This window comes from Chelonus insularis, unplaced genomic scaffold (genome assembly GCF_013357705.1).
Source record: "Chelonus insularis isolate UGA/USDA-ARS -01 unplaced genomic scaffold, ASM1335770v1 scaffold_303_pilon, whole genome shotgun sequence".
Classification (NCBI taxonomy): domain Eukaryota; kingdom Metazoa; phylum Arthropoda; class Insecta; order Hymenoptera; family Braconidae; genus Chelonus; species Chelonus insularis.
Genome location: NW_023276792.1, coordinates 225,788 through 244,191, shown reverse-complemented (window position 1 = coordinate 244,191; position 18,404 = coordinate 225,788). Strand labels below are relative to the sequence as shown.

Genomic DNA, 18,404 nt, shown 5'->3' with positions numbered 1-18,404 from the left:
AGCTGCATATTATTCTAAGATTTTTTTTCAACAAATATTCCTGTTAATAAAATTCCTGCGTTCTTAACATCACAACTAATCCTTCATTTATACAAAAAAAAAAAAAAAGAATTTTCAATATTTAATCATTCTAATTGAAAAAAAAAAATTATTATTTCTCAATTTTATTTTATTCACATGAAATCATTTCATTATTTATAAATATTATTAATTCATTGAATTCCATAATTATTCGCTTCAAATTATTCTTCTTGATTTTTATTCAAAATAAATAATTATTTTAAGAGAACAGAAGGTTATGCATTGAAATATTATTTTTTGATTTTCTTGTTGTTTTTACTAGATTACTTTTAAGTTACCTATTGAAAAAAATAAATCACTTGCGATTGGTTTTACTTTTACGAATCGATTTCATTCAAATTTTTGCAGAACCCGCCCTTTCTCAAGGCGAGAAACGAAACGAAATCGAGAAGAGAGCCGGTACGCAACCGGGAGAGTCTTCGCAGGTCAGAGTAGAAAGTGGTGGTAAGAAGTAGCGCAATGAAGGTCGGATCCAGGATGTTTGAACCGCACTCGCACGCAAAACTGGTGCTTTTTAATTCATTCATTCATCCACTAGAATACTCCAAATGTATCCGGTTTAATACTAATAGTGTAAATCAATCTTTCACTACTTGCCAATCTTGATGGTCAATCATTAGGAGTGATGCATAACGATGTCGTTCCTTTTGCTTAACTTGGAATGTTAATTCTTGTTTAACCGGAAGAAGGTAAAACAACTACACGTTATAGCCATTAAAGTAAACTCCTTAAGATACTTGGAAATTACTTGTAGGTTTTCTAAATTAAAAGAAAAAAATTTTTTTGAGGTTTCTCTTCTACCACAAAACGAGTTAAAATTTTTTTTCACAAAGTATCATAGCAAAAAAAAGAAGAAGAAGAATGTGAAGACAAAAGTGTTCTCTATTATGATCGAGTAATTTTTATTTTCATTGGAAGCTTGTCGAGGTGACATATTCACACTCGTGCTTGGAATAGTTACTCCATTAGTAACTTTCACTTTTTATGACGCACGTTTTTTTCGCTGTCGTGACTGATAATGACTTCCAAAAAAAGGATGACTTTTTCTTTTCATTTTGCTCAACATCTAAAAGTAAATGATGAAAGAAGAAGGTCAGAAAAAAAATTTCTAATCAAGATGAAACGAAATTTGCTATTGATAGATATTACAGTCGAATTATGTAGCTAATTTTTATTCATGTGAATATTATAATAATAAAATATAAAAAAATGGAATTTGTTTGACATATTGAGAATAAGGTAAGAAAAAATTGCTGATATCTATTTAGACCCGTTAGAAATAGGATTTGATGAGAACAAATAACGAAAAGAGGTAAAGAAGTAGAAAAAGACAGAAAAATGCGGTTTCTATTTGTCGTTGATGGCTGGGTCATGAAACGTCCCACCTTGTTCTGTGGTTCGCCTCATTGGTGAATACATTTGGTCTCAGGTTAATACGTCCAGCAAACGACAAGGAAGACACGCAGCCACGTATGGGTCACAAATAGGTGGAAAAAAATAAGCGGTGGGGGTTTTAAAGAAGAGTTCAAAGAGGGGGACTCACCAAATATAAGCTTAAGAGCCTGTCGGATGGACCATACCATTTTGACCACGTGAAAGACAGTGCATCCGAGCATCACTGACACACTGGTATTATATTTAATTATTGTTATCGTGTTTTTTTTATCGTACAAAAAAACAGTGTGAAAATGAAGGCATTTTTGACTTTTGTGTGCCTATCAATGGCTTTTGTACTCATCAGCGGTCAGAATATTGACGAGTGTCTGGAACAAGATAGCATCTCTTGCATACAAAGAAGCTTGTATAGGAAAGCCAAGGAATTCTTTAATAAAGACAACATTGAACTTATTGGTGGTGTCAGCTTGGTGAAGAATACCAACAGAAATAGCAAAAGCGGCAAAGAAGTGATGTATGATCAAGAAATTGAAGCTGCTAATGATATTACTGACAGACAAAGTGCTTTGGAAAATTTCGTTGGTGAAGAAGTTAATAACTTCCTGGCTGGACGTAGTCTTAGAGTGAGTGCAAATAATTTATATTCTATTCGAGGATAAACTTTTTTTCTTTTTTGCAAAAAAAAACATTTCATTTAAAAATATTTGTTTGGAATTAGTAATAATTGAGATCAGTTTTTTAAATGGTTTTTTTTTATGTTTAATGTGAATTAACAAAGTTTTTGAATCATTTTTACAGATTAACTTCGCCCCAGCTATTGAAAAAATCGGCCACACTGCTCGTACTATTGTTGATTCAGTTCCAAAAGAAATTAATGATGTTGTCAATGAAGTTGTTGAAGGTAAAAAACATTACATAATTTAAAGTAGATCAAAAATAGAGACAATTACATTGCTAACTCTTAAAACGTTTTTTAATAATTAATTTTTACCGATTAAATATTAATGTGAAAATAAAATCTAAAATTTAATGTTTATCATTTTAATGAATTTTTTCAAATATTAATGATGATTTTTTTTCCAGGACGTGGAAAGAAGAAGTTCTTGAAAGTGATCCCTCTTCTATTAGCTGCCAAAGCTAAACTTGGTCTCCTCGCCACCTTAGGCTTCTTCGGAATTGCTTTACTTGCCAAAAAAGCAATCTTAGTTTCTTTGATCTCCTTGGCAGTTTCTGGCTTCATTGGTCTTAAAAACATGTGGTCCAATGGTGGTAGTGTAACTCCATACAACGCTGGTGGATGGTCTGCACCAAACTCAAATGCTGGATGGGCACCACCAGCAAACAATGGCGGCGGATGGTCCGCTGGATCTCCAGGATGGGATGAAGCATCTTACACAAATCAAAACACACAGTTCACTGGTTATCATTAATGAAAAATAATATTATTTTGATATAACAGCTGCCAAATATCTTTAAAAAATTTAATATTATTTTTATTTATCATCTCTACGATAATGGATCAATGAAATGTTGATCTTTGACAAAGTTTTGCCTTCGTAGAGACTTCCAAAATATTTATTTTATTTATCAACATTTATTTTATTTAAACTGGTGCCATGATTGTTCAATTTGTTATTGACGATCTGGTTTTATGTATATAAAAGATCCTCAATGTCTAATTTTGTAACTTAATCATCTGCATCACAAATTTATTTAATTTAACTTTTATGTGCGATTGATGTATGAACAGTTTATATTATTATTGTATCATTTTATGTCTCTTGTATAATTGATAGTACAAAATAATATGTCAATTAACCTCAAGAGGCTAGTCTACAAATTTCCTCAATATCAGTAATGTCATTTTTTATAAATCAAAGTTTTTCAAACATACTTAATCATAAGAAAAAATGTAACTTCTGTGTTTTGTATCAACTTTTTTTTTAAAATAAAAAATACTTTTTTTTATCAAAATAAAATTCACTCACTAGAAAATTTTTTTTACAATTAAAACCTACAAAAAACATTTATCTTTTTTTTAAGTATTCAATTCTATTATTCAAAAGAATATCATTTACATGACAAGTTAATTAGTAAAGAAAAAAAAGTTAATTAGGAAAATATTAATATTAACTTCTAGATGATAAAATTACGGTTATTGAACTTAATTGATTGATAATTTTTTATGCAACCACATTTTTATTTATTTATTCATAAAGAGTATTTGTGAAGGATAAAAAATGTGAATTGTTGAGAAAAGAATTCGACGCTTATATGTGAAGGAGGTCAATCAAGTTTAGGCGTTAAGTGAATCAGCTAAAAGGTGTTCACCTATAAACGCACATACAAATTCACCCCACCATTTTTAGCGAACCTACTTTTTGGTCCAAGTGCTAAATTTTAAGATAATGACATCACTTCCTTGACAATCAATGCCACTCAAGCATAAAGAATAAAAAAGTTTCTAAATCATTAAAAAAAATTACCAATATTTTTATTTCTATTTTATAATAAAATTGTTTTTGAAGTGTAAAAACAATAAAAACAATGATGATTAAATAAATGATATTTAAATGTTTAAGTGATTATTTTTCTAAAAAAACACAATTGTTATCAAAAGCAAAAGAATTATTAAAAAATCTTGTTTTCATCATAACAAGCATAATTTGATTCGGTCTGCTAAAAACAAAAGCAAAAAAATTCATCAAAATGATTGACATAAATATTTTATATCTACTAATCAAGATAAGTAGTCTAATTCACTTTAGCAAGAATAAATAAATTGATGATAAATCAAAATGTTAAACGAGTGGTCAAGTTTATTCGAGAGCGAGATTGCGCGTAATTTTCACGCTTCGTTACATTCTCTTCCGGAACTATCTCTATCTCTTCTATGTTCTGTGTGTATAAGTATCGTGATGACTAAAAGGAACAAGAACTAAAAGAACGTAAAAGGCTATGAGATTGAAGTTCGCGAGTTAAAAAGAGATAAAAAAAAGTCTAACTAGATCGAAAGCAAAAGCAAGGACTTTCGTTTGCGGCGATGACACAGACACACCATTTCTCATCGACTCACTAATCATTTCTGCTACATTTTTATTATTTCTTCAGATATTTTCTACACCTTTTTTGTCTTTTATTCTGTGTATAATTATTACGGGATTTTATTGTTACTTCAACATTTATTTCTCTGTTATATAATTTGCCAATGAATTACAACAAAATTAAATCTTATTTTATATTTAATTAATATCACGAAAACGTAAAAAATGTATTTTTAGTATTTACATATTTCTATAAAATGTGTTAATTTAATAGCGAAATAAAAAAATTATAGTTTCTAGTGAACATGACCGAATTTGATTGTTCACCGCATTAAATATTCAGCTGTTATTGATACCTTTCAATGGATAAGATGCATTATGTAAACTAAAAGTCAACTATTTATTATGTTTTCTAGTGCATTTTCTGTAGTTATGTCTACATGACAATGATTGACGTTGATGGCTGAGAGTTTAGAAGGTACATCACTAAAGAGAATATATTTCCTTAGTTTTCAAAACAATCGTCTTAACTCACCGTTATTTTCCTGTGATTCTTATACGACCAAAACTTACATGATCTCAATTTAAAGGGTCACACGTGTTTAATTAGCAATGAGTTTCTATTAAAAACATTAATGAGCGATTTTGATATTGCTACTTTAATATAAAAAATCATCCCCAAAATCAATTATACTGGCCAGAGCTGTATTGATCATGAGAAAATTTTATCATTAAATAATAAAAATTATTAATATTTACTTAAACTTTAATGATGTAGAATGATCATGCAAAGGTTTTGATTCTGTGGATTTTACTTATATAGCTGAGAATAACCCTGAGTGTTGGTCTTGTGAAGCTTTGAACGTCAATGCGTACAACTCCTGGACATTATATTTGCTTGATACTCAAGACTGTACTATCCCTTTCAAGTCCATCAACCACTTATCCTATAAGTCCTCTATTACAACATAACTGTTGTTTATGAATTCATCAATGTATTGTGTAAAAGTTTAAATTATCTTTATAATTTCAAATTTCAGTCTGTTTATTATTTTTTTTTTTTGTAATCTAATATGAATTGCTAAAAAAAAACTTACTGCCATATTTTCACACATGAATTACTTCAAAAAGACTATCCACTTTTTGGAAAAAAAATTTCTCTTTTGACGCCAAAAAAATCTACAAAAAAAGATAAATTACTAGTAAACGTTGGTTTTACGATTAAATTACATACTCCGGAAGTAGCACGTTGGTAGCGAATAACGTTGGCAAAATCAAATACTTTCGATGCGTATGAGATTCGCCTGAAGCAAAGTTTTCTCAAGCACGTGGTCGGAGGTTTTTTGATTTCGATCGAGAAGATCTAAAGACCAAGTAATAAATTTGAGTGCAAGTAAGAGCAAAATAATAAGAAGAAAGAAATGAACATATATCAGGAGCAAAACCATCATGGCCCCTCGACCTAGTTATAAAAGGCCAAGTGGCCCGGTTATTTGATTCTCAGTAAATTTGCCGAATTTCGATAATTTTTCGCTAAAATTTGTGATTACTAATTGATCTTTTAATATTGTTAAAAATCCATTATTTCCCTTTCTCGAGGCCGTCCAAAGCGGTCAATTGAAAATTGTCCACGCTTTCTTTTGCAATTCAATTCATCGAATATACTCTGAAGATGATTCTTGTTCGTGAAATCGACTTCATAACCCAGAAATCAAAGATATCTGAGACTACTTAATATGTTGGCTTTATAACCATTCATTTGGGCTTTACTATCATACGTATCAATCACCAATCATCGGCAAACACAAAGAAATTACATTTATTTTTGTTAATTGTTTTTTTGTTCAAAGAGATACAATGATCAATTATTGATTATAATGTTGATAAAGTATGAGTTAAGTAACGGGATTGAGATCACTAAGGTTTTTAGGGTAGAGTCTGTTTAATTCAAGCAAAACGAGTAGAAGAACATCTTCTAATGATAGTAAAAAGAATTTTTATGACTTATGTATTCATTAGAATGATTTTTACCCTCGCAAAAAGGAGGTTTATGGTAATAAATGAAAATAACTGTTCAAGAAATGATGATTATTTTAAATATTTTGAATTCATTCATAATATCTTTAGAAAGATTTCGTTTACTAATTGAATTTAAATGCTATCACCATACAAATTTTATGATTACTCATGAAGAATAAAAATTGTATTCTGTTCACGTATGGTTTGTACAATGCACTCTAGAAAGTGCCGACAAAGAAATCTAGTAATTTATCACGCTTAAGTCAAAATCATGTACATGTTATAATAGATGGGGGGAAAAGAACATCAATGACTTCACACTTATGGGCTCATTTGTCATCAAGAACATTGACTATAATTAGTTTAACGTACAATTATTTGTAACATTATTTTTACTATTCTTATTGAGAATCAAACTTGTCTGTCCTTATTTCCATCATTTGTTCTTATAAAAAATAATTACTATAAATTGTTAAATAATATTTATTAGGCTTCAAATAAGTATGATCTATTTCTTGATTTTTTCCTGAAATAGTTCTATTTTAAATTACATGTGTTTATTTTCATTTTATGTTTAAACACTAGTATTAACATTTTTGCAGTACTGAGGATATTATAGTTGATTCTTTACTGCAAATGCTCTCGATAAGATTGAGATAATAATAATAAGATAGCGGATATTTTTAATTCTCTTTTATTAAAATTTTCATTACTCAATACTTTATTATTATAAAATTATTGCTCTCAACACATTATTAAATATTAATATTATGTACCATTTTTTATTTCAAACTTAATACATAAGTGGTGATTTAAACAAGTCAAACGATCTTTCACTCATGTTTTCATGTCAATAATATTATGAAATTTTTTACAATTTCTAGTGAGTTATTTATCATGATGTAAAGGGAATCAATTTTATTAATTATGACAAATTATCATTTATTATTTTCTTGCCTTTTGAAAGAATTAGAAATTTAAATTATAAAATAATATGATTATTATTATTTTTTCATTGGTAATGACTAGCACTTTAACAAAAAAATCAAGAAACCATTATACGTTCACTCATCCAATTAGCTAGATTGAAAATTTTATTGGAGTGCTACCATGTTGTTCTCATTTTAAATAAGAGGTTCAAATAAACTACGATGATTTATGTTGATGGAATGTTCATCAGATTCGCTAATAATAGAGTATAGTAAAAGATTTTAATCTTTATGTGTTCCAATGGTTGTTATCTTTAATTTCCAGAGTTACAACTAATTAGTTTACTGGTTTCAACACTTCAATTATCTGGATTTCTATTGTTTATCTTTATTTATTTAGCATGATTAGCATAAATGTTTGACATCTTACGTTAAAATTATTTATTCGAAGTTAAAGAAAGAGTTATTCTGTATGTGTTAATGATGTTCATCAAAATACAAATGACAAGTAAATTTGCTCAAGCTTTTAGTACGAATAAATAATCATTCTCATTAACTAAATGATCACCATTATTATAAAATTCTAGTTTTAGAAAAGTTTATATTAATTTGATAAGTAAATCGTATGTGATTTATAGTATTTTAATTTGAATTCGTTAACTTCTAAGTCATAGCTACTGAATAGAAAATTCGTAATGATTAGTTTTAGAAACTTAAAGACTTAAAGAAACTATTACATACAACATTCAATTCAAAAAGAATTCATCGCTATGAAATTCATAAGAAAGGATAACAAATTTTCTTAAAGAAGTTTAATTCTTTCATTTTGATTTTCTTTCCTTCTTTTTTAAATGGACTAAAGAAGTAGGTCTACAAACTTGTCAGGTTTCAGAAGAGAAAGATGATAATCTTAATGATGATAATGATGATGACAAGGGGGAAAGATGAAGCTGAGGACAAAATAAGAGTTCTTGCGTGCAGGAGTAACAAAGTTACTTTTTACGCATATATCATTTTTTTCTTTTCCCGGTACCGTTGAAGGCATACCTTCTTTATTCGCCAAAATATTAATATAAAATAAGAAGGCCGTGACTTTAGTTCTTTATCCTTTCCCGTTCATCTTCAGTTACTCGTGGTCACGAGGACGGTAATCTTGTTACCTTCTTGTTTCTCACTGGAGAAGGTGAACGAAGAGAGGGACGGAGGGATGACCAGGTCGCAAAGAAATGGGGATGAGAGAGGGGCAAAAGCCACATGAGAAATACATGTGCTGATGATAGAACACGAGTGGGGCATCAAGTCTGCAGAGTCCCCGAACCGCCATGTGAATCCCCTCATCCGTATTGGTATAAAAGCAAAGCAAACGTCTTATAGATGCAACATACAAGTCAACAACTCTGCTATCCTGTGTCACGTATTATTCGCGCTCGAGTTTGCAAGGAGCCTGCAGAACTCCTCTCAAGTTACGTTTGTTTGTTTATTTATTCAAATTAATTTAAAAATACTTTCAAGTGATACACAACACTAATAAATAAATAAGAATGAAAACGTTTGTGCCAATCCTGTGGGCTATTATAGCCTCTGTAGTTCTTGCACATCCTGCCACTGATAACAAATCAGGGGACAATGATCTCATGGCAGCAATATACAACGATTGTTTAAAAAAGGAATCTATCAATTGTATCAAGTACAAGTTTTTCACTTTCGTTGATAAAATGCTTAACGATAAAGAGGATATTACGTTATCTGAGGGAATCACTGTTGTCAAGACCTCAACAGCTGAAGAAGGAGCTCCTAGGTATGATGAATTATTTGTTTTCATCATTTTATATGCTAATGTTTCTTTTCTGATAGATCAATTGACTCATCAGACGTGGACACCCTCATATTCGATCGTCTGAGCCGGTTCTTGAAGACCCATTCGATAAAAGTTGATCTTAAAGGAAGTGATATCCTTGGGGTCGTTGAATCTGCTGGACGGAATTTGGAAGAATTGAGTGATAGTGTTGTCGAAGGGCGTGGTAAAAAGAGTAAGTTATTTATTTCTTCAGTTTTAAATAAGAATTTACCTTTAATAATTAAAAATACAACTATTAATCATGATGATTAATCTTCGCTATTAAACGACTAATAAAAACAAGAATTTATGATAAAATCACACTTGTAAATTTTTTCGTGGGAATAACCAGCTCAAAATTAGAGTAATATAACACTAATTTGATTATGATCATTAAAAATTATCAGGATAATATTGAAGAGTCTTTAAAAATAAAATCACACAGTTAACTTTAGAGTGGTACAAGTCTTTTATTAACTGTGAGATCATAAGATCTATATAATTATCCACCAGGCCCATAAATAAAGTATGCATTGCATCCTGTGTTGATTATACTTAGCAAAGTCTGGGCTTTTGAGAACTCCATGTTTATATCTTGCTTTGAATGATAAGTGGTGGTGGTATTAAACTCATGCTGATATTCCCAAGCAGCCATTGACCCACTGAAGAACTGGTTCCGCTTCCTTTTGAGACTTACACGATCACAAGTCCATGATTCATGGATGATGGTGAGAGGTAACTTCGACCCCGCGATGTGAACGTGAAGGAAGTATCAGATCCTGCGCGACGGGATTTTTGACATACTTTCTTTTCCTGGTTGTCTTGGGCTTTGCCTTGACACTCACCTATTCCACATTTGATTCTAGAAATTGCACTTGTGATTTTTATCTTGACATTCTTCGATTTGTATCTATTTGGTGTTTATGCTAATTATACATCATTGCTATGCAACACAATAGATGCACCATATAATAAACAAAACAATCTCTGATCTTGCAGTTTTAATTCAACGACATGAAAAATTTTCATAGGTCTTGAAGTTGAATTAAATTTTCCATTGCAGAGTATTACATTGTAACAATGAATAAATTTTACCAAGACTGATTTGAGTTCATGGTAGAATATATTTAAATTGTTAACAGCATGAGAAATATTTGTTTCTCCAACTGAAACATTTTAAACACATTTCCCTTTAAATGAATATCGTCAATCTATTTTTCAGTAATTTTAATAGCTTTCTTTTAATTACAGTTATCAAATTATCAAATAATATTTAATTCGAATTTCCATAATCACGAGTGATTTCATACCTGTATTATTCATGAATAAATAAAATCAAGCGATAATAAATATAGAAGTTAAATTAATTCTACTAACTTATTTGATTTTAGAGAAGACTCAAAAATTAATTGGACCTCTTATGATGGCCATGGCGCTAAAAGCTGCAGCACTCCTTCCCATAGCTTTAGGAACAATTGCTTTAATCGCCGGTAAAGCTCTTCTGATCGGTAAAATAGCTCTGGTGATCTCAACTATTATTGGACTGAAGAAACTACTTGGCCAACAAAAGCACGTAACTTATGAAGTAGTTGCTCACCCACATCATAGCAGCAGCAGCAGCAGTCATGTGAGCCACGATGATGGTGGTCATGGCGGCTTTAGTGGTGGAGACTTTGGAGGTGGATACAGTGCCGCTGGAGGATCAAGTGGTCATGGTTGGTCCAGAAGCTTGCCTCAAGACTTCCAACAACATGCTCAACAACTTGCTTACAGCGGACAAATGCCTGCTGTATAGGCCTAAATGATCTCTGATGTCACTCCAACTATTTCAATCTCAATTTTGTTCTCTTTACCTTCTTTTCTTTTGTTATTTTTCTTCTGTGTTTCTTACTTTTCTTTCATTTTCATCATTTTTTTATCTTTATGCTTATTTAGAATACTTCGTGTAAAAAGTATTAATTCCTAGTTTAAAATTATTCAAATGTAGTGACCTGATTTCTTATATTATTCCTCATTACTCTTTGTTTTCCTTTACATGACAATGTTTGACTCGATTGCACGATTTTCATCATTTGTTTCCCTTTTCATTTATTCTGCAATCACCAGTACCTCCAAATACTCGTCGGTATTTCACTGAAGACGAATGTAATTTATTATTTTTAAATTAATTGTATTTATGTTTGACAATTGATCACATTCAATCAATTATCATTTTATACAATACTTCTTTTTATTTATATATTTATTCATATTTGTAATTGTTACTGTTGTACTTACTCGACTGTACATTATTGTGACTGTCTTTGACGACATATTTTTGTAGACAAAAAAACTGACGCATGAATTCCAAAGAAAACGCAAGTAAAAAATGACGAAGACAATACTATAATAAATAATTAATGAATTAACTACAATACATTGTAATGTTAATAAAAATGAATAATTATCAATATTTATCTCATTACCCTAGTATTCAGAACATGCTATTTTTTTGTAAAACGCTTATTTATCACCAATTTCAATTGTGGTTTTCCTCAGCTAACATTGAGGATAAATATCTGTTTATTCATAATGATAGGGGATGTAATTTGAAATAAATGATTCTGTATTATCTTTAAAATATCTAGGTGAAAATCGTTTAACCATAAATACTACATACATGTACACATAATCAATATATTCAATATATGTTATATATAAGAACTGAATCAAGTTTTATGTTAGATAGTGTCTTTTACCGTTATGCAATGTTGTTCTGTATTTTATAGCGGTTCTCGCTTGTTTTTTGGTGAAACTTTTATCTAGAAAAACAGACAACCAAATTATTATTTATCCCATGAAATTTCCCACGGTATTTATTCACACTTTTTTTATAATAAAATGTTAAAAAACAATAAATTGAGTTTATTTTTAATTAAAGTAATGATAGAAATTTATTAAATTACCATCATAAGACTAATTTCATGGCAGATGAATAGCTGATTGACAACAACAAATTATGTAATAAAGATGTATATTTGATGGAATTATAAAGTTTAAGAATTAATGATAGGATTTGTTTTTAAAAAGGCAAGCTCCAACGCGAGAAAATGAGTATGTATCATGACTTGTTCTTATGCTATGAGGCCACATGTTCTCTGATGTACAAAGTGACACACTTTTTAATCCCATCGATATCTCTTTCGTGATTATTTAGCGCAAACATCGTCATCATCAACATTAGCTAAATAACCTGATAGCAGGTGAAAATTATGAGAATCCTGCAAATCTTGTTAGAAGATTTAAACATGAAAAAAAAGAGAATAAAATTAGCTGCATTAAGTCTTATAGTCGGAGAAAGCTATCGATAAATACACAATCAGATACTTTCAAAGTCTAGAGTAATTTCATTCATGAAATTAATTGATCCAAGATCTTCTTTTTATGAAATTTATCGTCTATCAATCAACAGCTTTATATTTTTTGTTCACCTTCACTTTAAACAAATAAATAATGAGTATTTTTCAATAAAAATCAATTAGAATGAAAAGTTATAATAAATCTTGAAGAATTACGTTGCTAACAAATTACTTCAAAAGTTATGATTATGATATTATACTTGAAAGGAATCACCCTTTCTATCGTGAATGATTCATGGTCAATAACTATTAAACATAGTCAACGTTTAGAATAGTAATTACTGAACAACATCAATAAAGTATTGTCCGATTCACACGACTGGTCATGTATACTTTTGCTCGAGATTGGGATTAAAGAAAACGGGACAAAATTGAGTGTGTTATTCATCGGCCTGGATGACGAAGCATAGCATAAAAAATATAACTGAACCTTCAAAAATTGTATTCGAATGTTTGGATATCAAAGTATTGTCCAGTCATAGAAGTGCAATTAACTAATATTGTATTCAACAGCTTCACAGTTGGACGATCATGACCGAGACTTCGAACCGGAAGTAGAGCTGCGTCTATCTCGAATCCTCGCTTTCGCCGCCTGCGAAGATCATTTTCACAGCACGTACGTGAAATCGGTAACGCTGTTTCCACTTAAGTTCCTATCCGGTCAGGATAGAAATAGACTGGCAAAAATGATGGAATAAGAAAGGGAATCAAAATTATAACAGAAGGTCATATTAATCTCTCTTTTCTTGTTGTTTTTTATTTTCCATCTGATATACGGTATATCCACGTGTACCCATGGTTTTCACTTGGTATGACCTAGTTCTCCCTGCATCCTTAGGCAAAGTGGAATCATGAAAGAGAAGCTCGATGCCAAGAGCAAGGTTAAATTTTTTATCATATAAATTACTAAAGAATAATAATTACTATTTAAATCTTAATTAATGTATATAATTCATTTTACTCGTTGAAAAAAACTGGCAATAATTAGGGTAATAAAATAATTTATTTTTGTAAATATAATTATTAAAATACTTTCATGAAAATAAAACTTAATTTTCATGATTTCTTCATTTTTTCATCAGATAAAAATAATTATTATTTATTAGCATGGAATAAATTACAGTACATTTATTGACAATTAATTTTTCAGTTATATTTTAATGACATTATCGGTTTTCTTCAGCTTCCAACTAAATTTTCAAACAAATCATAATAAAATCCTTCACTCTTATAATTGCAAATAAACTAGATCTATAAATTATAATGAACTAGAATCCGGAGACTACTTTTTCGAGTGCCATTACCTTTTAATCTTAGAAAGCTTTGACGTAAACACACATTTATTGTTTAAGACTTCTTTATTATTCATCTAATTTTCTTCTTTCATTTAAGCATATCACACATATGTGTATGCCTACAATAGAACTCAATGCAAGATATAATAAAATGAAATCAGCATGAGAATGAAAAAGGAAAAGGCAAAAGATCATCAAGACGTTGGAGAAAAAAGAAGACTTGGCGGAAGAAATGCAATCTAGTTAGATGAGGGGGCGACAAAGAAGGCAAAGAAGCTGTGTTTGGCTGTCTTACTCAAACTTGGGGGCGAGTAGATGTGTAAGAAGAAGCTGCAATAGCCATAGAGATAAAGATAGATTGAGACTGGGATGATGGTGCAACCTAGTCCTCCGTCTCGTCTCACCTCGCTTCAGTGGTTGTTGTCGTTTAAACGCGCAATCCGCTCTACGGTGTTGATGTTGCTATGAAAATGGTTGCGAAACTTGGTGGGGGAAATATCCCCGAGTACGGTAAGACTGTGTACACCTGACCAGATATATAGAGCTAGGGCAGGGCTTCCGTTACGTACAGTCCACGTAGAGTGTTCTTGAAGAAAACGCATCTAACATCGTTTAATCTACCGGAATTTGAAGAGTTAAACCATTTTTATAAACGTACGTTGGATAATCTTTTATTTTATTCAACTTTAAAAACCGAAAGTAGTGTTTATATTTGTATTCATCGTTTATGAGATAAACAATTGATTGTGGTATTGAATTGAAATAAGATTTTAAAAATGATAAAATTTATCGGAAAATCTAATAACCCACTTGGCATACATTCATTATTCTAACATTGACCTAGTCTTATATATGTGTGGTCAGTTGATTTTATCCAGTCGCGAGGAGATCGTTGGCAACGGTATAATAACGGCAACATAGATATTTAACTATTGATAGCCTCTTGTATCGAATTCCTAAGTAGTTGAATCGCGTGAAAGTTCCAACTTTGTGTGGTCTTTTATGAAAATTAATTTTATCATCGATATTGATAAATAATATTGAATTTTCTAATTTATGTTCATCATTTAACAGGCAAACATGAAACACATTGCCCACCGTTATTTTTATCTCCTTTTGTTGGTTGTTGCAACGACTGCAAGGTCGACAGAGTCTAACTCTAAAACCAATTCAATTGATGAACAAACGGGACGATCGTCAAGTAATGGAATATTTGCAGAACTACGCTCGGTCTATCAGGTGTACAAGGATTGTTCGGGAGATGAACTTAGCGCTTGTTTGAAACTCAAACTACTCTCCTCCATGGACCGAGTCGCTAGGAGTACTCAGCTTAATATTGCTGAGGGTGTTACGATTGTCAAGGATGATAACTCTCAGGATAAATTTGAAGAAGCTCCTAAAACTCCTCAAGAAATTGAAGCTTCACTTCCACGATCTCTTGAAGATAAAGAGGATGCTCTCAACACTATGATTTTTGATAAAATCGTCCGGTTCTTTCAGAGTCATACCTTGAAGCTGAAACTTCCCAACGTTGAAGAATTATCACGAAGTCTTACTGAAGAAGGTAATTAATGAACTTTATTTAATAATAAATTAATTTGATTATTTTCAAAGTGATTATAAAAATTATAATTGAAGTGTTTCATGCACCATCAAGTAGATAGTAATTAATTAAATGGTATCGATTCAACAGGTCGTGGTAAGAAGAAGAAAAACATGGGAGGACTTTTGGCAATCCCTCTCCTTATTGGAGGAACTCTAGTACCTTTAGCCTTGGGTGCTCTTGCTCTTTTGGCTGGAAAAGCTCTTATTATAAGTAAATTAGCTTTGGTTCTTTCGACAATAATTGGATTGAAGAAGCTTGTTTCCGGTCATGAGCATGGACATGAGGTTGTTCAAGTTGGTCATGGTGGTAGTGGATGGGCGAGATCAGCTCAAGATCTTGCTTACTCTGCTTACAAGCCAGCTTCCTCTTAAATAGGAAGTTCATGAGCAACATCAACATTCATCAGTGTCTTATCTTTTCTTTATCTTTTTTCTTTCATTAATTAACTTGGACGAATTTATTCAAATCCGTCCATCGCACTGTGATTCATTTTTCTGTCATCATAATTAAGGAGACATCATTAGCACAACTATTCATCATTATTTAATGGCTTTTGATTGATAATGTTAAAATTTTATTTAAACTTTTCTACTTTCTGTCTGTCTACTTTCAATGTCATTTACACAATTGTTATCATCCAGTATTTATTTAAACACAAAGTAGGAATTAAGTTGGCGTTTTTAACGCAATCACAAGAAAATAAGAATGTATATTTATAGAAATAAATAAAACCAAGACTAATAAATTATTAATAAATAAATGATAAGATAAATCATGACAGATGTAATTAAAATTATTTAAACCATTGTTTACAAAATCCTAATTTTCAAATACTTAATCTTAATTAGCTAATTCAGACTATAATCTAAAAAAGGACGAAAATCTTAACCGGAAGTGAATTTCCGAGTGAAACTAAAATTCTGTGAGGCGAAAAAATTGCGGTAAATACATTGCTTCGGGCTAACGGAGTAGGTGATCAAGTGAACAAGTCTTTCATGAAGCAGAGGAAAGCATATGGAGATATAAAACGACTGTCGATGGTTGGAGTAAGAAGGGGAAACAAATAATTGGAGCCTGACCGAGTCGGTGTAGCGGAGATTTGGGCATGATCGCTTGTTGAAAGTTTTCAAGACTAAAAAAGATGGAAATATTAGAGAGAAGTACGTTAAAAGATAACTAAAAAAAATATTCAAATAGTATCATTTAGATCTCAATGATGATGATGACGATGCAAGAGCTTTTCACCCGGATATCAAAGTCCGATCATGTCTGATGCAGGCCACCAGAGTAGCGTAGAAGCCTCTTTTCATCTTGATCGGTTTTGCTGAGCAAACGTCTGGTAGTTTTACCTACATAAGGCATCGCAAAGCAACGAAACTCAGTTCACGCACCTTACGCACGCTCTCCTCGTCATTCCTGTTCAATACATTGAGCCTATCAACGTGCGTGTAACTTGTGCTCACGTACGAGGAAGTAAACCAGGCCGTACAGGCCAGCATCCGCGCGGACTTGACAGTCGATCATTGGTACGTCCCATAGTGTTGTTTAAGTTAAAGAGAGACTAACACTCTCTACGCAAGTAGAAAAGGAGAAATGGACGTTTCCTTGCAACCTAAATGACGCCTGGTGGTCTCTAATGTCTCTTACTTCACCTACTTATTACCATCGTCTGACTATCAAAATACTTTAATTGTCTGTTCATTTCTGCCTTTTACCACTTTACCTTTTCTTAATAAAGATAAGAATTATGCTGTTATAAGAATATAAACCCAAAGAAGAAGTTTTTAAGACTAGAAAGTTAAGAAAAAAGGTGATAAATAAATGGAAAATACGGATAAAGTAGAGCGAAAGGTGATAATGATGAAAAAAAAGAGATATAATGACAATAAGCATAATGCGCGGTTGCACACGACGATTGAGTCTGCGCGCTTGAACGGGGGCCTTGACCTGACCTCGATCTTTCAGCGAGTTCACTCTCACCAGCGTCGGGGAGAGGAAAGTGTTCCATTATGCTACTCGTTCGTGTACTTGCTTCATGCAATGCTCTTGATCCTTCATGCCTCGTTATTTTTCAATTGTATCTAATCTATATAATATTGTCATCATCAAGTTTTTACACAAGTTTTCATGCTTGGAACCATCATATGTAAATGTAAAATTGAGTTACAAAGTTATGCGATCATCAGGATACTGATTTAAAAATCGAAGACTGCAAGGGAGATTTAGGTCCTCCTTCACTTGAGGAGAAAGTTGAACCGTTTTTTCTCAGGTGTTCCAAGTGAATATTCCAATATGCGCTACAGGTTTTATTCTCTTTTTTTTTCTTTATTTTAATTTTTAACTTTTTTTTATGACTCTTTGCCATTGTAAAAAATTTTTAAATATAAATTTGAGAGATATTAATTGTTTAATCCTTTTAGTTTATCTTTGACTATAACTTGATTTATCTGTTTAGCTAGACTTATTGTTTTTTTTCATTAACGTTTTCTCATTAGTCTACAACTATAGACATAAAGGTAGACATTATAACTGTGTTTACTCAATTCATGTCAACTTTTTCTTTTCAATTTACGACTAGATGTTAATAATTTTTTAAAAGACACTTATCCTTATCTATTTAAACAAAAAAATTCTAAGAAAATATTGTTTTATATTACCGACGATTTCTTGAAATTACAAATAATTGAAAGTTACAACTATATAACAGTTTCATTCATGAATCATTTGAGAGGATAGTTTTTTGATGGAATAAAAAATAATCGAGTGTTTCGCCTCGCAGTCTCGAGAGTTTGGAATTGAC

The 18,404-nt window shown here is 31.2% G+C and overlaps 3 protein-coding genes across 3 annotated transcripts; all 3 read left to right on the top strand.

The window, feature by feature from the left end:
* Positions 1-1,680: 1,680 nt before the first annotated feature.
* On the top strand, positions 1,681-3,225 carry Osi6 (DUF1676 domain-containing protein Osi6). Its single transcript, XM_035094080.1, has 3 exons — positions 1,681-2,099; positions 2,275-2,377; positions 2,560-3,225. Exons 1-3 carry the CDS (start codon positions 1,770-1,772, stop codon positions 2,904-2,906), a joined length of 780 nt encoding a protein of 259 aa, XP_034949971.1. The 5' UTR covers positions 1,681-1,769; the 3' UTR covers positions 2,907-3,225.
* A 5,646-nt stretch (positions 3,226-8,871) lies between these two features.
* Positions 8,872-11,182, top strand: Osi7 (Osiris 7). The gene is made up of 3 exons (XM_035094044.1): positions 8,872-9,266; positions 9,323-9,498; positions 10,697-11,182. Exons 1-3 carry the CDS (start codon positions 9,010-9,012, stop codon positions 11,098-11,100), a joined length of 837 nt encoding a protein of 278 aa, XP_034949935.1. The 5' UTR covers positions 8,872-9,009; the 3' UTR covers positions 11,101-11,182.
* A 3,359-nt stretch (positions 11,183-14,541) lies between these two features.
* On the top strand, positions 14,542-16,315 carry Osi8 (Osiris 8). The gene is made up of 3 exons (XM_035094042.1): positions 14,542-14,652; positions 15,073-15,562; positions 15,692-16,315. Exons 2-3 carry the CDS (start codon positions 15,079-15,081, stop codon positions 15,973-15,975), a joined length of 768 nt encoding a protein of 255 aa, XP_034949933.1. The 5' UTR covers positions 14,542-14,652; positions 15,073-15,078; the 3' UTR covers positions 15,976-16,315.
* Positions 16,316-18,404: the final 2,089 nt, after the last annotated feature.